Here is a 24,182-nt window from a genome sequence, read left to right on the forward strand (position 1 = left end):
ACGACATTCTCAGTCTCACAGTTTTATTCATGTAATGCTACATTTATCGACCGTCTCTCTCTCTCGCCGCATGTTCCCAACGAGGAAGCCGCCCACAATGCGACGCTCCGAAATCGAGCAGCCAATCCAAACCACACAAAAAGGAATGTGAGGACGACGTTTTAGCGCCCGCGGATGCCAAGCAACGCGGCAGCTCTACTGCATTAAAACAACAAACGGGTACGAGTGCAAGCTTTTCATGGCACCTAATCGGCGAGGCTTCTCCCGATTGGCCGGGCTCGCGTAACAGCTTGTCCGGTCCTTCGTTAAAACAAGGTGTTGATGAAAATGTGGAAATGTTCCTTTTTGTGACACAAAGTCACACGCGGCGCCTTCCCTCGGCCAGAGTCTTTGCCCGTGCTCCTGCGCGGGTGTCGTTTGTCGTTTCTCGACGTGCCGGTTTCTTCTTGGCCGCCTTGTCTGGGGGCAGCGCGTTGTCGGGGGGTTCCGCGGATTCGCCGCTTGCCTTGGCTTGTCCGGGGTTTGGGTTTTTTGGCTTTGAGTCGTGATGCTCCTTAATGGGCTGCTTTTTGGGGGAGGGGTCTTTATGCTTGGGCAGCGCCACGGATGGCTTGTGTGCCGCCCCCATGGCGACAGGCTTCAGAAGTTTGGACTTTGAGTCTGTGCTTTCTTTGACCGCCGGAGGGCAGGCTGCTACTGGACATTTTGGTTCTGGCGGCTTGGCGTTGGTGCGCAACGGCTGCGTTGATTCCTCACCAGAGGGCAACGTAGGGTCCCTGCGTTTGGGCTCGAGGGCTACATGAGAGGCAGGGGGGGTTTCTCTGTATGAACGTTTTGGATCGGGGACTGGGGCGGCCTGGGGGCTGGACCTCGTTTCGTTTTCAGGGTCCAAAGTGCTTTCACTAGGACATGCCGCAGCGTCTGTGCCTTCCTGCTGATTAGGGAGGTAAAGTTCTGAAATCCTCTGAACTTGTTCTTCCGGCAGCTCTGAAGCTCCTTCGGCCCTCGGACGGTCTTTAGCTGGATGCTCTTTCTTGGGCAATGGTGCGATGCCCGCTGACATAGTTGCCAAGTTTAACAGGGATGCTGTTTGTACACCGACCAGTCCCACTTTTGGATCACTAATCTCTTTCGAGGTGGACCCGTCACCGTGAGAGGGAAAGCTCTGACCGGAAGAGGTTCTGACCAGCCGAGCTGAAGAAACATGTGGTCCAGAACCAGAACAGTCTTGGGGCGTGCCTTCTTTGTCCAAACCCAACCTTGCAGGAGAAGAAGCATCTGCTCCCACGGGAGAACTTTTCCCACTGACTTGCGGCTGATCCGCTTCGTCATCCTGGTCTTCATTGCTGACTTCCCGAATTGAGGGCGTCTTCCCGCAGGAGAAGTGTGAGCTGTGACGGGACGCGGCCACCTTCATGCAGGTTCTGCTCTCCTGCTTCGAGCCGTCGCCATCATGTCTGCTCTTTGTTTTCTCTCCGAGTGAGTGCTCCTTGGGGAAAATACTTGGGGAGGTGGCGGTGTCGGGACTCGGGGGGCATGCCAGAGGACTTTTGGGTTTGTCTGGAGCTTTCAGCTGTCGTTCTGCCGCATTCTGGAGCCACAGCGGAGGGCCGGCTAATTTGCTCTCCGCCATTTTGGATAAGCATGTATCCGTTTTGGAGACTCTGGGCCCCGAGAGCAGGCCGATGTCCAGGGTGCCCTCCAGAGGCTTGAGAGGGGAGACGTGACGTCCCTCCAGTTTGTAGTCCGATGACGTCTTCCTCAGAGGACACTCGCCCGATGAGATGAGCTGCAGTTTCTCCACGGCGCTCTCCCCTCGTCCTGAGAACATCTTCGGGGCCATCGGCCCTTCGCCGGCCTTCATGTGCTCGTGAGCCGCCACTGCCGCGTCCAGCTGGAGACTTTTAGAGCGCGTGGCGCCGAAATGGAGGTTGTCGTGGATGGTGGGGGAGAGTCGACACACAAAGTCGTCTCGATCTTCAAACGACAGCCGCTTCCTGGTGAAGTCCATGCTGGCGGCCTTGAGGTCGGACCTCTCCATCTTGTCTTTGGCCACTCGAGGATGCGATCGCTCTCCGTCGCTAACGGCAGAGTCACTAATGACGTCTGATGCGCGGCTGAGTTTTTTATACAGGACGTCTTTCAGGGCCACGCCGACCATATCGGTTTTGCTTTGAGTCCGGAGAAGGAAGTCATCGCCACCCGATGGATCGGATTCCCGCTTGGTGGCCGTTTTGTCAAGCTCCTCTAGTGACTCCTGGCGTTCCCTGCGGCCCACGGGCCTCTTCAAGCAACCCTGCTCGACAGGCCGAACCCGTGGGACCGCCGCTACCGCCACCTCGCTGGCGTTCGCCTCTGTGGCGCCGCCCTCGCCGGCATCCCCGTCCTCCTGATCCTGAGCCTCCTCCTGCGTCACCTCCAGGCTTTGCTTGCGGGCACACAGGTGCTTCTTGTCCGCCGCGTAGGACGGCGACAGCTTCTCCTCCGACTGCACTCGTTTCAGGAGTGGGGAGCGCGGTGGCTCGGCGCTTTTAGGCCGCACAATGTGGCGGATGATGGTGGGCGGTGAGTGGATCTTGGTGGGGAAGGCCTGCGCGCTTTTGGAAATGGCCACCGAGTGGCCCCCTAGCAGCGGGGAGGGCGAGCGCTGAGGGGAGGTGGGTTGCGGGGTCGGCGAGGGCGTGCGAGCCAAAGGGGAGAGTGGAATACTACCTGCCGACTTGCGTCGCCCCTGACGGAGCCGCTGGCCCGGTAGCTTAGGGCCTAGGCCGTGCAGGGTGCTGGGCCGGATCTGAGTGGAACCCGCGGGGGAGTTAGGCGTGCTGGAGCTGGGTGAGCTGCTTTGAGAAGAGTTGCCACCTGCAAAGCCCCAAAAGAAAGTCAACTGAACAGGCTGTGTCAACAAAATAGCGTAAACTCCATTGCGGGTTCCAGGTGCACAGACCCGCTATTTTGCAGATTTTTTTTTTTGTATAGGCAATAACTATTTTGGTCTTTTGTTTGAATTGGATTTAATTCTACTATCAACCATGCGATTGCGGTATACTTAAGAGACTGAAAATTTGAAAGACGAACGAAACAGGAAGTATTTCAGCACAACCTAGTTTTTGTTGAAAGTTATTGCATGTCATCCTCTGTAATTGTTCCATTCACGCCTACAGAAAGCGACGGCTTCAGGTTCATTGCATAAAATGCATCATTGAGCATGATTATTGATGGATTATTACTTAAAGATGTGTTTGTATTTTGGGATGTAAGAAAGGCACCGCCCACGATAGACACAGAGGAGTCAGAGATCGCTGTGGCTGCACTTAAGAGTAGTGGCACTTGAAACACCGGGAATCGTTTCCTATTTGACAGCGAGGCATCGTGATACTTTTCGAGAACCGGCATAACACGCAGCCCTACCTGAGAGGGTGAAGTCGGGAGGTGGGCGGAAGGTGGCGGTGGGAGAGCGGGGCGAGAGGCTGTGCGTGGGAGAGCCGGGCAGACTCTCGCCAGACGACAGCGAATGGTTGAGCGACGTGAAGCTGCGACTGGTGTGAAGCAGAGGAGACGGCTGCATGGCGAAACGCCGGAAAAGGGATCGCCGCCTTGGGAAAAAATAAAGAAATAAAAAATATTCAGAGGAACTTCAACTCTGGACAAAAAATCCTTGATGATTCACTGGTACCTCTCCGGGGTCTTCTCCTTTTTGGCCTTCTTGGCACATCGCACCATCTTGCTCCTGTAGCTGTTCCTCCTAGCGGGGCCTCTCTTGATGGACGTGTTCTCAAAGGGTGTGGTGGTGATGGACACTTTACTGCCGCTCTGAGGAAGACCAACAGGAGGCAGGGTAAAGCACTTGAAGCACTTGAATAACTGCCAGCAAGTTTTAAGTTGAAGCTGAAGTGTGTTTAAAACAACAAAATGGTCATGTGAAGGTTGTTCTTGTTGCTGTTCCCTCTGACAATCTTTGGGGCAGAGATGTCAGGATATCGTTGTAAGCAGGTAAGTGATGGTGTAAAACAGCCACCTCTGTTTGGAGAGCTTTTAGATTTCAAAATTGATGGCTGGTTTCACACCGCTTTCATACCAGCAGTCCTTTCTGTCGAGAATTTGAATGCAAAATGATCATTCACCAGCCATACCTGGCAACAACAACAACAAGAGACTCCACACTTAAAACTTTGGAATTAAAGGTAAAACATTAACGACTAAGTAGAGTCCAGTTGCCTCCGTTCAACCTTGGCGGATTAAGGGCCTGAGAGTTTCCTAAGGTTTGCGCTTACAAAAATGGGTGAAAAATCGGATTTATCAAACCTGAGATGAAATGTGATGGCTGATTTTGTGTCTGTAAATACCGCGGCTGAAAGTCAGGTGCAAACTGGCACCCCTGAGCCGCAGGCAAAATGAGAGGCAAAAGGGACAATGGATGTTTTCTAGTTGTGTAAACATTCTTGAAATGCCAGAAAAAATAAAAATAATGACGACATTGTCAATTTCTTTTGGAGAATATCATTTTTCGAGCTTATGAATGATGTAAGAACTGACTTGAATTGAAGCCAGCCACGTGAAAGTGTCATGCCATGTCACTTATGACAAAACTCTTTTCAACTGCATTTTCTTACATTTCTGGACATTGCGCGAACAGGTCTGGCTTTTATCAGAGGATTTTTTCCAGTGTACTGTCCCAAGTTTTAAATGCAGTTTTACAAAGGAAGGGCCGAAACACCAAATTCCCACACATTCAAACAGGCAATTTAGCATTCACTATTTAAGATCTTATAAAATCCAGCCATAAGTAGGGTAGTGTCTGTACACTCACCTTCACTAGAAGCTCCACCACCTCGGTGTGGACGAGACCATGGACTGTCTCGCCGTTGACGTGCGTGATGAGGTCGCCAGCTTTGAGTCCGGCTTTCTGGGCGGGTCCACCGTCCTCTACGTTCTGTCACCCAAAAGAGGCGCACGTCATCACGCGTCTCGCCACTCAAACCTGAGGATGGGACGTGATGGGGGTTGCATCCTTACCCAGACCATGTGGTAGACTGTGTAGACGTCGCCGTCGCAGGCGTACACGCGTATGGCCCGCAGAGTGAAGCCGAATTTCTTGCCGCTGCCGTGGATGACCACTGGCTGTCGCGCCAACAGCGAGGAGGAGGACGAGTCTCGGGTGGGGGAAGAGTCTCGTGAGGAGGAGGGGTCTGACGACAGCGAGTACGGGGACAGCGGGCTGGCCAGCGGGGACGCACCGAACATATCTGAGAGGATAAACCAGGTGAAGTCGTTAGCCTCTATCAAGCAGAGGTCTCCAACCACCGTTCTGCGGCCCGGTACAAAAAGATTTGGGGTGTGGGGGTAATTTCTTAATATTTAATTTGCTAGGTGAGCTTCATCCCTTCTTTTTTGCATGCCATGACAGGCATTGTAAAAGGGGCTACTGAGTGACTTTTGTTTTTCTGCTGACCTGAAGGGATCATGAGGGAGAGTGCACCAGTGGAAACAGACTTGGGGACTTTCATCGATGTTCGTGGCTTCTCTGGCCCACCGCCTCCGCCGGGTCTCGATGAGACCGCAGATGCACCGTGGTCGTCGGCCGGGCTCTGCACGCCCTCACCTCGGGGCGTTAGCTGGTCCAAATGCTCAGAGAAACTCCCTGATAGGATGTAAAAAGTCGAGTGTGAGACACTTGATTCATGTTAAATGTATTAGTGAAATTGTTTATTACCATTATTTGTAATTTTTACTTATATATATATCTTTTTGCCATGAATTAAAAAACACTTTAATTAACCAATTAATTACTACAATAAAAAAAATGTACTTGTAAAATTGTATTTACTATTTTTCCTTTTTACTTGGAATTTTTAAATAAAAAAATATTTCCTATAAATAATAAAATTAAATACATTTTAATTAACTAAATAATCAAATAAAAAGTGTTAATTTTATGAAATAATATTTCAAGTTCTTTTCTATTTTGATCATTGATCATTTAAAAATGTTGTTAATGCCATAAAATGAAATACCTTAACCAAATCCACAATAAAATAAAAAATATGTTAAATGTATGTGTATCATATTGGTCATTATACCTACTAATTTTAAAATGATTGCCCTTATCTTTAAGTCAATTTAAAATTTGTATTAATAAAAACAAACAAACAAACAAACAAAAACAATAGCAGGTCGCTTTTGGTTCTTCACGTTCTTCAGTGTACCGGAGAGCGTGGCCCCGCTGCGGGTGCTCCCAGGCGTGGTGTCATCGGGCTCGTCCCGCGGCAGCTCACCCACAGAGAAGGACGTTTTGCCGGACGACTCGTCCACTTCTTCGCTCTCTGAGGCTGAGATGGCGAACTTGGGAAGCAAGGCGGTGCCTGGACTCTGCTGGAGGGGCTCGCCATCCACCGACAGTGACGGCCTTCGAGACGGGACGAGATGGACGCCAGTATGAATTTATCTTACTGGGATAGTGTTGGGGCTTGGGGGGTGTTTTACTTGAGAGAGGTATTTACATGTCTGTGAAGTCGGGTGTCCAGCTGAGTGAATCTAGCGTGGGCGGGCTCTCGCTTTTCTTGTCTTCTGTGGCATCCCCTTTCTCCTCAATGTGGCCGCGAGTCAGGTCCAGACTGCTGTACACCTGACCACCAAAGACAACGTTTATCATCACAGTAACAGTTTTGCATACAGTGGATACATGAAGTTTACACAACCCTGTTCTAATTACATACAGTGGAAATAAAAAGTCTACAAATGTTCAAATGCCAGCCCTCCAAGTTTGATACTATTGGCATACACAGTGAGTTAAAAGTAGCCTGTGCATCCCTTGAGCGTTACAACTAAATAAACTGCTCCCTGAGGCAGGGAAAATTCCAGAGCTTTTATTTATTTATTTATTTTTTAAATGGAGGTACAGTAAGTATTCTCTAGTAAGGAATCATATTTGCATTGTTCAAGCTTTCCTTATAACAGAATTTCATTATGTGAGAAACGACTACGGTACATGTCCTGTATGAACGTGCAAGTACATGTTAACAAAATACATGTGTAACAACACAAGCAATATAAAGCCCCAAAAAATATTTTCCCCCCAATTTTTACTAAACAAAAACTAAACTATAAAGTACAGGCATATGAACAGAATACAGTACAGTATAACAAAGATGGTCCAAATACTGTTGAAAAAATACTCTAAATACTGTAACACCAATGCAGTACAGTACTTAACTACAGTAAACTGTACTGTATTTTAGTGTTGATTTTTCTCAGACTTGGGAAAAAAATGAGTATTTTGAGTTGTTGTGTTGGCTTCATTCTTTGCTGTATGAAAATGTTTGTCTGCATATCATACAGTTTTGTTGCTAATTGCAAGAAACTATCCCGTTGATCATCACTGATGTCTGGGAATTCTTGTCCACACAAAAGCATTTTTGATGCTGGACGGTGGCTTTACATCAGGACTTTTCTCGTAGATTTGAGTTTTTCCGACTCCTGGATGTTTTTTTATTTTGTGTCCAGCTTCGCATAATCGGATGCATTTCAATCTCTCTTTCATGGTCATTACCGTTCTTCTTCGTTTGGATGCCATGAAGTACAGATGAAAATGTAAATGATTACATTTTCTAAATCTTTCGCAATTTCAGTAAAACGTATGCCAAAGAAGTACGTAACTTACATGTCGCCGTTTTGGATCCGATGATGGCGGAGCGGTCAGAGTTTTTCCATAGTACGAGCGGGAGCTGCTTGAGTTTACGCTAGTGCGGGCTTCCCTATGGGTTCCGGATACAGTACCGGAACTTCCGTTGGAAGTAATCGATCGTTAATGTAATATAGTGGAAGAAAATTTAAAGCATACGTTGTTTTTCCGGGTGAGTGAATTTCCGTTTGACAGAGGTCCGTAGGTGGTAAAAATTACTGTACTCAAATTACTCAAGGACTCGTTTCAGTGACAATGTACTTTTTGATCTACTGTCGGATGTGCTGTACAGATGGTGGCGACAGGAACCTTGGAGAAGCGGTGAGAGCAGGAGGAGAACTGGCGCAGCTCCACGTTGAAGTCCTCGTCATTGGTGTCGTCCTCCTCCGTCTCCAGGTGGTGGTAGCGCTCCGAGCGAGCTGCAGAGATGAAAGCAGACGGCAGAGGGTCAAATAAGGCTGACCCGCTGTCAGGATCGGGCATCAAAACTGGCTTACACAGTTACTAGTTCTTATATATCTGATCTGCTGCCCGATGGAATAGTAAATATAACATTCGAGTTCCTCATTTTGGTGTCACTTAACACAACTAAGGTTTAAACTGTTAAAAATGGCAGTTATAAACTTTTTTAGGAAGGATGTTTGTTCCCTTTGTGATTACAGTATTTAAAGCGGAATTTTACATTTAATGACAGCCCGAATGGCAATAAAATCCAGTGAATCTCAGTGTCTGCCTTTTCTTTTCTCTTTTTATGGCATCAGTTCAGCACATGGTGCAGTATTAGAAAATCCCCCAAAAGATGCCCAACCCTACTCACTGTCAAAGTAGCTGGTGTCATCCTCAGACTCCAGCTGAGGGATGAACTCGGCCTTTTGCCGGAGGAGGCCGTTCCAGTCCAGGTGGTGAAAGAAGGGATGCTGCTTCACCTCGGCAGCGCCACCTGCAAACACCCGGCGGGATCCAATTTGCACGTTTCCCAGCTATCATTCTAAAGGCGCCACTTGAAGGTTGGCCCGTACCTGCGCCCATCCTCTCGAGAGGATTCTGTCGGAGCAGAACGTTGATGAGCTCCTGGGCGTCAGCGGGCGGCGCTTCCTCTCCGTCCGGCCAGTTGATTTCATCTGCACACACATTTGAAATGACCTTTTTGAATTCACTTATATTTTTGTTGTTTCTCCTTTCAATTTTTTGCATCGCACTGACCGCTGATGACCTGCCCGAAGAGCTCCTCGGGCGTGTCCCCGAAGAAGGGCACGCAGCCCACCAGGAACTCGTAGAGGATGATGCCCATAGCCCACCAGTCCACCGGCTTGCCGTAGCCTTGCCTCAGGATCACCTCGGGAGCAATGTACTCAGGCGTGCCGCACACCTACACGCAAACAAAACAAAAGAACTGTTGGTGAACTGCTAGTATGTGTCATTGATGCACATTTAACCCTTTAAGCGCCAACGTAGCAAAAATGCACCAATCACATTTACAGTTTGCCTTTATCTCTAACCATTTTCAAGCTACACCCTTTTGAAATGGTGATATCAAAATTGAATATTTCATTGAACAAACTCTGGCACCTAAAGGTTGAAGACAACTGAGACCTCGAGTAATATTGCAGCAAGAGAACGACTTCGGACGAGAGAGAAGGGTTGCAACGCAGAGACTTCAGAGCCACCAGCACGGCGACAGGAAGTAAGCCACGACGAGTGCTCACCTGCTTGTCGGAGAACTCGCGGGCGTCCTTCTCGATGTGGCCTTCGTACAGGTTTGTGGTCATGTTCATCAGGCCCACTTTGGAAAGGCCGAAATCTGTCAGCTTGATGTGGCCCATGGACGTCACCAGCAAACTGACAAACACAGAGTGTTTTTCAAGATCATTTTACTGAAGTACCGGGACCAAACCCTTACGTGGAAGCGAAATAACAGAAAAGTTCCTCCCCTCACATCAACACAGTTCCTTGGTACCAATATGCCATGATTTAGCGCCAGAGCAAAAGTTTTGAATGAGACAATGCTTGGGCATGAACACAAATACTGTGACTAGGTGAATTTTATGGAGGGGTGGGGATTCCTCACTTGTCTGGTTTGAGGTCCCTGTGCACGATGCCATAGTTGTGCAGGTACTCCAGTGCCAGGACTGTCTCGGCAAAGTACATCCTGGCCATGTCCACGGGAAGAGGGCCCATGTTTTTCAGCAGGGTGGCACAGTCTCCTCCTGGGGAGGGGAGAGGAGAAAAAAAAAAAAAAAATCAATCATGACTCATGTCTTCATCAGCATCATCGACCAAACCAGGAAACTGAATAACAATTTATCCATTTGAAATAATGTCCTGTTTATTAATAAAGGGATGGAAATAAAAACATCTTTTTTTCCCCAATCAGAATTGATTCAGCGATAAAATAATCAACAGATGAATCGATTATTAAAATGATCATGAGTTGCAGCTCTAATCGTGACAATCATTGTCGCCGTCATCATTATGGTCATCACCATCATGTCCGCCCACCTTCCACGTATTCCATGACCATGCAGAGGTGCCGTCTGCTCTCGAAGGAGCAGTACATGGAGACCACGAAGGGGTTCTCTGCGAAGGTGAGGATGTCCCTCTCCACAAAGGCCTGCTGGATCTGGTTCCTTAGCATCAGGTTCTGCTTGTTGATTTTCTTCATGGCGAAACGCTGCTTGCTCTCCTTGTGCCGCACCAAGTACACCGCCCTACCATCGCAAACACACGACTAATTAGGCTCATCCAATTTTCATAGAGCAATTTACCAGCTTATTTTGTTTGAATTTAGTGGCCAGTATGTATAGACGGACAGAGGACAGATAAAGAGATATAACTTGGATAAATAACTTGACACATTTAACTAGTGCAGGTAAAACTAGCATAATAGACAGATCATGTAACAATAGAAAGACAGAAAGGACTAGGCTAGAATGACAGAACTAGCATAGAAAGACAGATGGTAAGATCAAATCAGTGAATAAATGAATAAAAACCACAAGTGCAGTTCGGGCGTTTCGTCTCACCCGTAGGCGCCGTTGCTGATGAGTTTGGTCAACTCAAAGTCCAATTCGCACGGTTTGCGTCTGGACCTCAAGGCGCCGCTCAAACTCTGGGACTGACACCAGCAGCAGAAAACAAATTAGGTATATATATAAATATGCACCAAGAAAAAAAGGGAAAGAAAGATCATTGCAACAATCAATACAATTGCAATATATATATATATATATATATATATATATATATATATATTTATTTATTTATCTTACACAGTCGTCAGTTTCAGGAGTTTGTGCAATGCCGCTGTCGCTGCTGCTCAACTGAGCCATCTCTGTAAAAACACAAACAGCATAGTCAGAAAAAATTCACACAGAGCAGAGAAAATATACGCCCACGAGTGCTGTTGTATGCTTTGATTGTATGTGTTGCTGCGCCGTGTTTGTTAAAGCAGCATTTATTTGAAGGTTTAAAACGACCACAACATCTATGCTAATTTCAGTCAATTTGTCTATGGCGTTTTGCATTATATGTTATCAAAAACCTATCAGACTTCAGAGGAGATTTTATGCTTTGGGAGAACACTTTGGTGTTTAAATATGAATTATATTTCCATTTTCATTCTTGCCTAAGAGGGCAAAAAATTAAGTTTTTAGTGAAACAAAGTGGAAACTGGTAAGGGTGCTGACTGAGTAGATCTGGAGTGAAACAAAATGAGGTGGAAATGAGACTCATCTAAAAGTCATTAGCAGCCACCTTGCATCATAATAAAACACGCCAAGGTCCACGTGTGCCCATTACACCAGGGAGCGGACAACACGCGTCTGCTGCCATTTAACATCTGTCCATCTGTCCATGCGTGTGTGTGTGTGTGTGTGTGTGTGTGTGTGTGTAGGCCATTCCTTCCTCATGCTTCCTAATGGATGTTGTTGATGTGGAATGCGGAGGGTCATTGGAGAGACAATCTGTTCACAAACACGTTTCACTTTCCTTCCTTTTACAGCTCAACTGAGACATCACACGCCGTTACCTCCACCAGGAAGCTTACGTTTTCATCGCAGCGCAGAATCCCATCTGCAAAATTTTCCCCCATATGTCAACTTAGATTTGTCAATGTTCAGCATGATTGGGTCCGCAATTGCCTTTCACTGGTTTCCTTATCAATGCAAAAATGACTCTGACTATATATATATATATTTTTAAATCTGTAGTTATGTTGTGGTTGTTTCTTCAGATTTACGAGATGCTTTAAAAAAAATGTCACTTGATTGTTAAGAAAAGTCGTTAATTAGAACAACCGAATCGCCAAGTTAGCAACCCTGACTGCTTTTGTAAACCAGCGCATCTCTGTTTGCAGCCATGTTCATAATATAAGCAGTGTGCATAAGCAGAGATGCACTTTCCCCCTAAAATAAAAAAAATAAAATAAATAAAAAGGCTAACAAATGGCTTTATGAAAAAAAAAAAGTCCTTAAAAAATGGCTTAGCAAAATATCTTCCTGGCAATCAAACCCAGATTATTCAATTAATCCTGTTTATGTAGATCTGCGCCGCATTTAATACACATCAGATTTGAGAAATGTATAGAAATAAGAGGGTGTGCACACTTATAGGACCACATAATTTTAGCTGTTTATTTTTACTTACCCTCTTAAATATTTCATACATTTTTTCAATTGACTGGTAGAGGTTATAGGTCACATTAATGGTGCAAAAAGTTAAATGATTAATAATGGTCTCATTTACTTTACATTTGAAGAGGGGTGTGTAGACTTTTTATAAATGCTGTGTGGGCGGGACCAAGGAATGGAGCAGTGCACCTTCCAAAGGATCTCTGGTGAGTCCCAGCTGGCTGATGATGTAACGAGGGATGTCCGTCTTGATGCCCTGGCCCTCCTTGGCGTGGCCCTCGGCCGCCTCCAGGAGGTGGTAGAACTCCTCGGGGTCGAACTCCTGCACAGGAGAAAAATGTCTGACTTGAGTCGAAATGTTCAAAGCATGCTTCCTGATTGACATCGGCGGCGGCGTACCAGACATTCCAGCAGCCGGGCGGGTCGGGCGATGACCATGAGGATCTTCTTGGCCAGCTCGCGGACGAAGTTGACCTCCTCACTCTCAGAACGCTCGGTGGACTGTGCGGAGAAACATGGTGAAAAAGTCAGAGTGGGTAATTGAAGATAAAGACAAAAAAAAAATGTTAAAAGTGAGATGCATGTTCAATTTCTTTTCATTTCAATTTCAATTTCTTCCAGCATCTATAACATTGTAGTAGTAACCCTTGAACCAATGAATATTCGAACACAAACAGTGCATCAAAATATGTTAGACAGATACCACTCACAGTCATATTGTCTTTATCCTCTGCAAAAAAAACCCCAACAAATATTAGGCAGCTTACTTATCATAAAATAAATCTATAATTTACTGCTCCCTGCAAGCCAAAGTCAAAATACACCAAAAAGTGGAGATAACCTTTTATGAGAAGGAAATAAACAAACAAAAAAAAAAAACATAGCAGAACAGTAACTTTATCTACACCATATGATGCTCAAAGCCCCTTACAGAACTGAAATGAATGGTAAAATAATTTATCTAGAGATGTACAACTAAGAAATGTGCCATAAGTGACGCTGACTCACCAATTGGCTCGAGTTGAAGGTCGGTGGTGTTTTTACATGGCGTTCACCATTCACTCCATGATGTGCATCATCTATTGTCACGATTGCAACAGTTTCTTCTACCTACACTCCGTTTATACAATATGCATGCATACTCCGAGTGGCAAGTACCTAAACTTGTCTGAGTCGCAACACGTTGACATTTCTCGCCCTCTTAATTGACGTGACAATAAGAGATTCACCACCTAACTATCATCTTCTACTCAAAAGCTGTGCTGATCTCAAATTCAAAGCAATAAAGCGCCACCATTTACAGGGATGTGTTTGTCATTACAGTAGTTGACAAACGTTTGATTTGGTGGCCTGCTAAAGTTTCCACCTTGGACCGCAAAAAATTTGGAGTTGTATTGAAAGTGCGTTCACCTCCTGCACGAGCCTCTCCAACTTGTCAGTGAGCTCGCAGAAATAGCTGGACGTGACCAGGCCCAGCCGGCTCTTCTCCAGACAGTCGCGTGCCAGCTCGATGATCTGGTGGTGGGCGAAACCGAGCACGCCGTCGGCCAGCGGAAGGACGCTCTCAGGAGAGTTGCCGCGGATGATCTCCTGGATTTTCTCCTCCATCTGAGCGGTCGCCTAAAGACGAGAGGTAAGGTAAGGTCAATTGCGGTGCCGTGAGGTCAGGTGACAAAGGTGGCCCGCCAAAGTCAGCCGCCACCTTGGGGAACCGCTCCTTGTAGACGTGATTCATCATGATGATCTCGTGGTCGTAACAGGACGGAGACCTCCCAGGGCTGACGAGAAGAAAAGCAAAAACAGAACATTCGCGCACAAGAAGTTTTGACGGTGTGACGGGACAGTGCGGCGTTCTCACCTGAGGCTGCGCGAGCGCGGTCGCATGGTCGCCACCCGGCGACATTCGTCAGCTGAGATGTTCTCGGTGCAGAAGTGCTTGGAGAGGAAGTGCAGTTCGTCCGGCGTGGGCTGGAAGGGCAGCTGGTGCAGCTTCTCCTGTGATGAACAGGATGACTGGAAGTGAAACAAATATACATTCAACAAGAAAACAACACAAAGTGGTGGTATGTTTTGTTTTATTGTTGTTGTTTTTTTTTTTTTATAACCACAAAGTCTAGTGTCACACAGCTCAAGGAAATGCTAGCAGTGTAAAGCAAGGTGATTAGCTCTTAGCATGCACTGCAAAACAGAAAACTATAAAAGGCGGAAATATCATAAGTGAAGTTTCAGGGTTGCAAAAAAGAATGAAACATGCTAAACTGTTCTAAATCATACTAAATAAATGTCTATGGTTTGAATGGGGGGAATAGCGCCATCTGGTGGATGACAGCACTGAATCACACATTTCATAAACTCAGCTAACCTTCCAGCTAAGGGGAAATGCTAGCAGTGTAGCTTGGTCATTAGCGTCAACTCAACTTTAAATGGCACTTTAAAACAACCAAAGTACTGTACATGTACAAAGTAGAAGTAAAAATCTGTCATATTTTGTCACACTGTCAACAAATTAATAACAGAAGTTAATAATTAATCAATCAAAAGCTATGTTTTTGAGTAGCTTTACCATTTTAGGCTCATTCAAGGAACATAAAGGTAATTCGATCCCGACTGAGTCATTGGCTGGGCGATTAATCAGGCCAATTACGGCGTAAACCGTTAAGAATGAAAACGTGTCAATGGGAAAAATGTGACTTTTAAAATATCGTATTAAAGTAAATAAAGTTTTGCTGATGCTCACAGAGACGGTGGAATTGGGCGTGTTGGTTCCATATCCAGAGGAGGGAAGGGAGGCCAGCGACCAGCGGCGCCCATCGCTCCTGACGGCACAAAAGCCAAAACAATGCATGACTCATCTCATGAGCTACAAAAAAACAAACAAACAACAACGATACCTTCGTGCAAAGGAGAAATGAGCGGAGGCACTCGGAGAAAAGTTCCTCGGGCTGTCCTGTGGACTTGTGCCTGCAGGAAGAAAAAGAAAGCCCAAAGTGGGGGAAAAAAAAAGAAAAAAAAAGGGGTTTATTGCTCACAATACATTAAGTGTAAATGGTCCTGACCTTTGACTTTGAAATTTCGCATTTTGTAGCTAAGAAAAGTGGCAGACATAAATCACGTCAAAAATGTTCCTTGCAATATGTTCTATGAGCCCCTATTAGTCTAAACACTGTATTGTATTTAAGATTGCATTTGAGTAAAATGATGCTGCATGCTTTAAATGGCATAAATATTCCTATTTGAAATAGTGACTGAATTTCTCTGACATCCAGAATAGGACAGATATTGTAGCAACAGAACCAACAACCAAAATGGTTTGAAAATGAAAACTGTAAGGCACAAAATGGATGCTGAAAGGGTTTTAAATGCTTGCAAGGGCATGAGCCAAACAACTAATTAGACAAGGCCCCTGAGTACAATGTAAACAACAAAGGCCATGTCCATATTTGGACATAACAACAAACGAACTCCACCAATGAGAAGCAATGCCATAAAGTTCCCCTCATCCAGTTTCTTACCTCTACTAGCAAAACTGCGCCTGAGCCACAAAGTCAAGTCGTCCGAGAGCGTTTGTGGGTCTGAGCGCATCTTTTCCCCCCTGGGCTCAGACTAAACACCGAGTCGTGAGTGGCGACCGGGCTGCTTTTTGCGCCACCAATGGCAGGAAATAAAACGCCCTGCGGTCAATGAAAGTTCCCTCCCAATGCCGCAGCAGAGCTTCCTCTCTGGAGGGTCTCCGCTTCCTCAAACGACACAATCGCTTTGGTGACGCTGGTACGTCTCTCGCATTTTAATCATCAAAAAAATCTGTTGACTTTGTCGATTAATTGATGAATTCAATAAAAAAAAAAAAAAGGTTTTCATGTCTATCCCTTTATTAAATAAAATGACATTATTTCAAATTGACAGTGCAGAAAATGCACAAACGTGACTTGTTGATGATTTTGTTACTTGCTGGGTGTGTAAAAAAGGCAAAAATGTTGAGCATTGTTTTCCTAAGTAAAAGCAGATGTGCGCAAATGTACTCTATGATTTGGATTCAACTAAGTCTCAAAAGTCATCAATCAAAAGTCTGCTTTCATGAAGGACCACAGAAATCTGATAATATTTACTGTTGCGAGGCTGAAATTTCAAGGATTTGGACAACTTTATATGAAACAAAGTCTGAACAATTAATCGATTATCAATGTATTCAGCAATTAATTTGATCATCAATCGAAGTCGAATAATCGTACCTTTACTGTCAAACTAGAAAACAAACAATCACAACTGTATTTAAAACAGCTTTACATAGCTTTACCTTAGGAAAATCCCCTTAGCTTGATGCTAACATACAATTCAAAACGCCATAAATGAGCTAACGACTAGCTTCTATGTGGCAGTAACACTTTAAACAACTTGCTATTTAAAAAAAATGTTTTTTAATTTTGAATAAATTGAAAATTGCAATATCACATCATTACTGTGAGTTGTGTGTAATATTTTCAGGGGAAAAAATAACTGAAAACATTTTGGAATAAGGATATACTGATGATAAGCGGTTCAGACAATGGATGTATCAAATAAAATGTGGAAAAAGTGAAGTTCTGTGACAACTACAATTCACAAATAACTGTAATTTTCTGATAAAATGTAGGAAGAGCAAGAACAAAATGACATGAATGAATGAATGTGGTACCTGTGAAAGACGAGAGAGGTGAGTGGGGTCGTTGTAAACCAGTGGACTGTCCGCTTCCGATCAGGCTTTTCCTGTTGCTCGTCCTACAGCTGGAAAAACAAATTATCAGTCAGTGACACTCATAAACACGAAACATGAAGACTGTAATGGGAATCACTCCCTAGCCTAGTGAATAATTATTGATCTCATTTTGTTAAGGTAACACAGTTGCTGCATTTAGAATTCATTCACTCATTCCCCGTATCACTATTTAGTAATTTTTTTTCAGTGGACATTTTGTGGTGAAATATGTTGCCCACTGTTGCATAGAAAAATATCTACATGGAGAAATGTGCATGTGCTTCACAGCTTCAAAGGAAGATGATGATGATGATGATGATGATGATGATGATGATGATGATGATTGAGTGCTTGAGCACACTGACAGACGCGCAACAATCACGTCTGACGGGAACAATTCGGCCGCGTCGGCGACCATTCTGTACACCGGGGACAATCAAAAGAACAATGGGGCACTCTGTGTGCGTGTGTAGAAATGCCCGAGTAGGCAGACTCGGCGTGGTTGTCAACGCATCGCAGCAGAGGTCACGCAGAGCACCCCGTGACACGCCTATGTCACGTCTGCAGCACTGCTGAGCTACACAGTTTTGTGACATACATATCAAAATGTGACGGTACAAAATGTTTATGTCTGCTAAAAAAAAAAAAAAAAAAAAAAAAAAAAAGATACCTTCCCATTAAAGACCCTGTAAAGGGACCCCCAAAAAAATGTCCTGCAAATTTGATAATACAGATTAAAACATTGTTAACAAGCCTGCCAAATTTGAATGCAAATAAATAAATAATGTAATTGGCAAGTATATAAAATAAGGACAACACCGAGGGAGGCGCTAACATGTTGGATGACCCTGCTGCCATCAATGGTGCCCGTTAGCTCGCGGGCTAGCAAACGTAAACAACGTTCCTTTAAGTGTCTCTTTGGTGGATCTACATCTACATACAGCGCATGGAGCAAGACTGTGGCGTATTGGGCAGACCCAACACTGGTTCGCAAGCCCACTAGCGACTAATAACTACTTGGAGCACGGCGATTCGGAGTGGAGCCATCCAATTCACTATTTGCTTGCTGAGTGCTGCGCGAGGCATAACACATTGCTTACCCAGTAACTCGCAATTGTGAAAGCTACAGATAAAATGACGGTGAGAAGGTGAAAAAGAAGTTTAGCGCTGTATTCCAACAATTCAGCTCTAAATTGTTATCAGTTCTTTGAGCAAACAAAATTCAAAATGACTAGAGAGGTTGTATGAATGACTTCAACTTCCCAAGTCCAATTTCATTTTCAATGGAAATATAGCAAAAAATTCCCCCCTCTCAAATCTAGTCAAAGTGCACACAGGTGTCTCGTGCTGGTTATTTCACGGGTTCTCTGTATCAAACAGGCTACCGTATGACACGGGGGCGGGGGGGGATGAGGTCCTCATTTGGCTTCGATGAGATCCATCCTTTTTCACTGTGCGCTCATTCATGATGACGGAGTGAAAAGCATCTGGTACACAGGTGCGGGCGTCAAAGCGGATCAGGTTTAACAGCGTCTATTTATACACGCCCGCTGCGGATTAGGCCAGCGGATGCCACGCCGCTGGCCAATCAGGCCTCGGCACGCTTGATCCTCACGCTTCCTGCCGCAGTGTTTGGATCAAAGAGTTGTTTAGTGGTTAGCGTCTACCGTACAACACTTTACGGGACAGAGAGTAACCCCCTTTCACGCTGGCTTGCTGATAAATTGGTGCATCAGAGGTGTAGCTAACGGTAGACGGAGCTCGCTGAAGCACTCAATTTTATACCCAATGGTACCTTAAAACCAGACTAGTAGGCTGGGGAAAAACACAGTTTTGTTGGTCAGTGTCAAAGGGGCTAATGTTAAAGAGGAAGTTTGCTATTTTCAAAAACAAACCCCATTTTTTGTCATATTGTTAAAACTGCTAGTGCACTCTGCGAGTTGAAAATTGCATTCTACGACACTGCGATGTCGATTTGAATTTGCCTCATTGTTCAGACCTAGCAATTATGCTATTAACGAAATGCAACAGTATGGTTTTACTATAAAGCAAAAGCCGGAAGGGGGAATAAACAAACAGCTAAACTTCCTTTGAATAACATGCCAAAGGCGGAAATAATCAATTAAAATCAGAAATTTGATTTTTGTGGGGGGGGGGGAAGAAAAATTAAGGCCATATCGCCCATACCTAGTACAAAGTACTCTCAATCTGTCAAAAGGACTCTTTTAACTTATTTTGGATATCAAGCAAGGCAAAAATAGACGCAGATGAATGAAACAATTGTAGCCCGGCCCAGAGATGACACCTTGTGTGTCTGTGCTGTCAGAGCTGTCAGGTGTTCCGACTCACATCAATGACAAAACTACAACACAAAGTCACACATCTAATTACAGTACTGCCTCTATTAATAGTGTTTAAAAAAAAATAAAACACACACATACACGCATACAAAGAGTCTGTCAAATAGAGGATGTCAACTTCATACAATAGTATTTGTCATTGTATTACAACTCCACCCCTCCTCCTCCAAAAAAAAAAGTTTTTGAGCCAGTTTGGCTATTCTCAAAAGAAAAATACAGCTATTCTCGTAATGACTTTTTTTCTTGACAAAAATACACAACTTAAAGAGGGAAGTCAACGCAAACACTTTTTTTTTTTTTTTTCAAGAATATGTTCTATGGAAGCCCACTAGTTGAAACAAGGCACACTGATAAATATTGCGTTTGCGGAATAAGTGTTAATCCACTCGTTTTGAGCCATCTCTAGGGTGGCCATTTTGTCTTCTGTCGACTGAAAATGACATCACAACTGCTCACAAGGACCAATCACGGCTCAGATTCAGAAAACAGGTCAGTTGTGATTGGTCGTTGTGAGCAGTTGTGATGTCATTTTCAGTCAACAGAAGACAAAATGGCCGCCGATAGAGATGGCAAAAAGCGAGTGCACTGCTCACAAGGACCAATCACGGCTCAGATTCAGAAAACAGGTCAGTTGTGATTGGTCGTTGTGAGCAGTTGTGATGTCATTTTCAGTCAACAGAAGACAAAATGGCCGCCGATAGAGATGGCTAAAAGCGAGTGCATTTTGCTGCTTAAATTATATTCCACAAACGCAAAATTAATCAGAATGCCGTGTTTCAACTATTGGGCCTGCTGGGAACATATAATATTATCCCTTCATTGTTAACACTAAAAAAAGGAGAATTATTATTGTAAAATATTATGAATATCACTTCTTTTATTATATTCTCTTAATCACAGCTTTTTTGCTTTCTATCTGAAAAAATAACTTTTTATAGGGAAAAAAATCTTTTTTTTTGCTCCCTCTTGCACATGTTTAGAAAGCATACATACAAAGTACACGCACAACTACAGTCATATTTCTCCACCGACAATACAAAACGTGAGCGTGTTGGAATGTTACATGGACTGTAACAAACCAGCCGCTATTTACTGCTAAGCCGTTTTCCAAGTAGGTCATGACGAGGATTAAAAATGAAAAATGAAATAAAATTAAAAAAGCATTTCTATAGCGGTTCAGACCTTTTGCAAAGACCTTACGGATGTCGCGCTGTAAACACGCCGCCTCACTCCATATATCACAAATTCAAATTAAGTTTGTTTGGGGATGTTGGCGTATCTAAGAGAGGACTTTTCACATTTTCAGTGGAGCAAGAATGTAGAGCGCTGAGCTCCCTTCAAGGGCCAAAAATCTTCCATGGATCCCAGCGTGCATTGAGGAATGAAAGCATGCCATCAGCGGGATTACGGAAGCCAAATTTAAGATTCGGTTATGTCTCTCAGGTGTCATCAAAGGGATTTTTGTTGTTGTATACAGTAATTAACTTTCCCTCTTCCATTTTGTACGTGCCCTCCTCAAAAAAAAAAAAAACAAAAAAAAAAACACTTCTACAAATAGTATGCGTCTATTTTTCTATGAAAAAATGACTTGAGAAAACAAATGTCTAATTACTGTACCTGAATTTTTTTTTGTTTTAAATTAAATCACACGCTACATCAAAATTCGCCCCACCCCTCCTCAAGATTTCGTTGTTGTTTTTGCAAACAGAAACAAAAACCCAGAGCTCAGTGTAGTAACATGACACATAACAACCTGCTGCAAATACTCCCAAGTCCAAAAAGCGCGTTGTGGCATGCTCCTATGTCAAGCTGAGTGCCAGGTGGAGTGGTTACTTTTGGGAGCGCCACAGGCGAGCTCTGCCCAAGAAATGTGGTGCATTAAAGTTGGACAGCGCTGTCCGTCCAAGCGCTACAATCCCACATGACGTCAGAGTAGGGACAGTGATATTATACTTAATTCTCATAAATTATTGTTATTATTATTATTATCATCATCTGGTAAATATATTAATTCTTCAAGTACTTCCTTTTTTCTAAAAAGAAAAAAAATATAAATATTCATATAAATTACAACTTTGGATCTGGAAAAAAATACAACATATAACTTTTTTTCTATTCCTGTTTCTTTTGTTGAGTCCCAGAAGCTCGCATTTTGGCTAGCAGGTCACAACAGATGTCAGTATGTTCCCAATAAGAGCCATCACGTTGTGATGGGCTCACTCCCATTTCTCACGTTCCGTTCTGGGGAGCTTCATTTGAATCTGCCGGCAGAGTTGGCGTCAGCGCGTGGGGGCACATAAATGCTCAATAAATGTTAAAGAAGTCTTCTGTCAACAACTAATTCATGAATCTATCTCTTGTACCAAAACATGCAAAGAGAGCCTGTTCTACACATGCACAGCGCACTTGCATTGCCAGAAAATGAAAAAAAATATGGGCTTAAGGAAGTTAAAAACAGAATTAATATTGCCTTTATTATTTATTATTTAATGATATTAAATTATAATAAAATCAAATTTTCTAGTATATATATAAAATAAATAAATAAATATAAAGACATTTAACTTGATAACCACGACTTACAGAAAAACAACAAAACAACTTTTGCAAAGCCAACAAAAAAGTGGTGGGGGCTAATAAACTTACACCTTTCTTTAAAAAAAAAAAAATAAATACAAATTTGGATCATTGATTGTAGCTCAATAACTACAACAGAAACGCCCTCTTTGTCCAAAACAAACAAGGGTAAGAAAATAGGATTATGCCGTTTCCCCCCCAAAAAATATATTCTTCTAGATTCGGACTAACTCAATAACTACGACTTAAAACAAAAACTCTTTTGCAAAGCTCACAAAAGGTAAAAAAAAAATAAAGATTACGCCTTTTTCTCAGAAAAGAAAAAGACATCTTGTAAAAGTAAAATAGTAAAAAAAAAAAACTGAAAAATTCAAATCAGATTAAGCAGAAAAAAATTAACCCACTCTCACACAAGATTTTGTTTCGAGTTGTTTCGCCAAACAAACAAATACAAAACCTCTGTTGCTCAGTCCAGTCACTATAACGTGACACTGCCCTAAAACACAAGCAATAACCGGCTGTAAACACTCCCGAGTCCAGAAAGCAGGTTAAGGCACGCTTCCGTGTCGAGATCATTCCAAAGCAATCTGTCCCTGGGACAAGGGTGGAGCGGCTACCTTTGGGAGCGTCGTAGGCGAGCTCTTCCCAAGAAATGCGGCGCGTAAAAGTTGGCCAGCGGCGTCCACACGCTGCAAACCCACATGCCGTCCGAGTCGGGACAGAGCAGCGGGAGCTGAGCGGCGGGGCCGCTCGACTCGAAGCGGCGGCATTGGCGTTCCGTGTTCAGCTGCGGCATGAGGACGCGCCGTCCTCCCGCGGATAAAAGACGTAATCCTGGGAGGATCCCAAAGGAACGATCCAGGTCAGGTTGCAGGGGAGCTGCGACGTGCGAGAGCAGCTGACTCTTTGTTTGCACGTAACCAGCACCTACCGCTGATTACGCGGTGGGAGGAGGATGAGGGACGAGGACGAGGAGGAGGAGGAGGAGGAGGAGCTGCAGCATCATCCCTCGCTTGGGTTGCCTCCAAAAATCTGACAGGTCAGCGTATTAATGTGGGAATTCCTCCAGTTGTGCTGTAAACACGAGGGTTGGGCACCGCTACAATGGACCCCGTATATTTGCTTATGTTTTGTGAAACAAAAAAACAAAAACAAAAAACATTTGATTTATGCTTTTTGGGGGACAAAAATCTGCAAAAATTGGCAGATTTTTTGCTATTCATTGAGAAAAATGATGGTATTACAGCAATAATATATTTTAAAAAGAAGTCATGGCTACAAGCAAGAAGGGCATTGCAAAAACTATTGATTCAGGCATTTTACAACTGCTGCTTCAGCACCAGTATGAGGGGGAAAGAACAAATGCCAATCCCGGTAAACACTCCTCCACCCCACGGCATGGACGCTTCTAATTTGACCCTTTGATCCACCTCAGAATCAGGATGTGCTGATTGGCCGCTTGACGGCAAAGTGCGCACACGGTCGCACCGCGGCGAGCATTGTGTCACGCCGCCGATGAATTTGACGGCTGGGAGAAGCTCGCGTGGGGGGAGAACTTTAGGATAGCGGCACGACCTCGGGGGAGAGAGCAAAGTCCCAGCTGCGCAATAATAAAAGTCGCTCGCTCTGCAATAAAAGCTGAGGGATCAGACCGGACGTACACTCGTGTGACTGTTTCGAGGCTGCATCCACACATCCGCGGCCAATATTGTATTCACATATAGTCAAGACTTGAAACAACACACACCCTCTAAAATCATTTCAAATGTTCTATGCACCTCTTATGCAATATATTTACATCATATACAAACCCATCACCCATAAGCACATTCAAATAAACCGATCACGTCACAAGATCGGACAGGGGGAAAGTCTATATTTGACCATCTTGAGATCATATATAACATCTAGGCATCATTAATTCGCTCAAATGCCCTCACACAACTCAGCTGTCTTTCGGGATCATTACAACGGGGGCGAGATAAGTCGCGTCGTCAGCTTCGGTTTGACCCTGGCATGGCGCAAAGACAGGCGAGAGGGGAGGGGTTTGCCGCGTCGAGGTCTGACACGGCCGGCCGATAAGCGCCGAATCTTCGTCTGTCAGCTTCCCTTGTGATGCAGCTATTGTCGTGCGCGCGCGCGCGCGTGCGTGCATGTGCGTGTGTCCCTGCTGGCCTTGACTCTAATTGTGGCTGTGCTCTCCTTTG

General features: G+C 44.4%; 1 protein-coding gene across 9 annotated transcripts in view; it reads right to left on the minus strand.

Annotated features, from left to right (window-relative positions):
• Nucleotides 1–24,182, minus strand: part of mast4 (microtubule associated serine/threonine kinase family member 4) — a 54,021-nt gene that overhangs the window by 1,489 nt on the left and 28,350 nt on the right. For 7 of the 9 annotated variants that reach the window (XM_086054291.1, XM_086054290.1, XM_086054289.1 and 4 more), the window contains 25 exons: nucleotides 16,979–17,067; nucleotides 15,198–15,267; nucleotides 15,044–15,122; nucleotides 14,165–14,319; nucleotides 14,009–14,084; nucleotides 13,717–13,926; nucleotides 12,706–12,807; nucleotides 12,496–12,628; nucleotides 10,948–11,009; nucleotides 10,702–10,793; nucleotides 10,178–10,386; nucleotides 9,747–9,885; nucleotides 9,385–9,517; nucleotides 8,882–9,047; nucleotides 8,698–8,799; nucleotides 8,496–8,618; nucleotides 7,988–8,097; nucleotides 6,498–6,622; nucleotides 6,204–6,403; nucleotides 5,450–5,638; nucleotides 5,014–5,243; nucleotides 4,808–4,930; nucleotides 3,674–3,810; nucleotides 3,409–3,593; nucleotides 1–2,859 (listed from right to left, as the gene is read on the minus strand). The exon at nucleotides 1–2,859 is cut by the window's left edge and continues 1,489 nt beyond it. In XM_086054291.1, coding sequence (XP_085910417.1) covers nucleotides 359–2,859; nucleotides 3,409–3,593; nucleotides 3,674–3,810; nucleotides 4,808–4,930; nucleotides 5,014–5,243; nucleotides 5,450–5,638; nucleotides 6,204–6,403; nucleotides 6,498–6,622; nucleotides 7,988–8,097; nucleotides 8,496–8,618; nucleotides 8,698–8,799; nucleotides 8,882–9,047; nucleotides 9,385–9,517; nucleotides 9,747–9,885; nucleotides 10,178–10,386; nucleotides 10,702–10,793; nucleotides 10,948–11,009; nucleotides 12,496–12,628; nucleotides 12,706–12,807; nucleotides 13,717–13,926; nucleotides 14,009–14,084; nucleotides 14,165–14,319; nucleotides 15,044–15,122; nucleotides 15,198–15,267; nucleotides 16,979–17,067 — 5,740 coding nt within the window. In that variant the 3' untranslated portion in view covers nucleotides 1–358. Of the gene's footprint in view, nucleotides 2,860–3,408; nucleotides 3,594–3,673; nucleotides 3,811–4,807; nucleotides 4,931–5,013; nucleotides 5,244–5,449; nucleotides 5,639–6,203; nucleotides 6,404–6,497; nucleotides 6,623–7,987; nucleotides 8,098–8,495; nucleotides 8,619–8,697; nucleotides 8,800–8,881; nucleotides 9,048–9,384; nucleotides 9,518–9,746; nucleotides 9,886–10,177; nucleotides 10,387–10,701; nucleotides 10,794–10,947; nucleotides 11,010–12,495; nucleotides 12,629–12,705; nucleotides 12,808–13,716; nucleotides 13,927–14,008; nucleotides 14,085–14,164; nucleotides 14,320–15,043; nucleotides 15,123–15,197; nucleotides 15,268–16,978; nucleotides 17,068–22,592; nucleotides 23,443–24,182 lie in introns of those variants that run through there. The other 2 variants (XM_086054293.1, XM_086054288.1) reach the window with 2 other exon arrangements.

Source organism: Filicampus tigris, chromosome 15 (genome assembly GCF_054856515.1).
Source record: "Filicampus tigris isolate MCC_2025a chromosome 15, RoL_Ftig_1.0, whole genome shotgun sequence".
NCBI lineage: Eukaryota > Metazoa > Chordata > Actinopteri > Syngnathiformes > Syngnathidae > Filicampus > Filicampus tigris.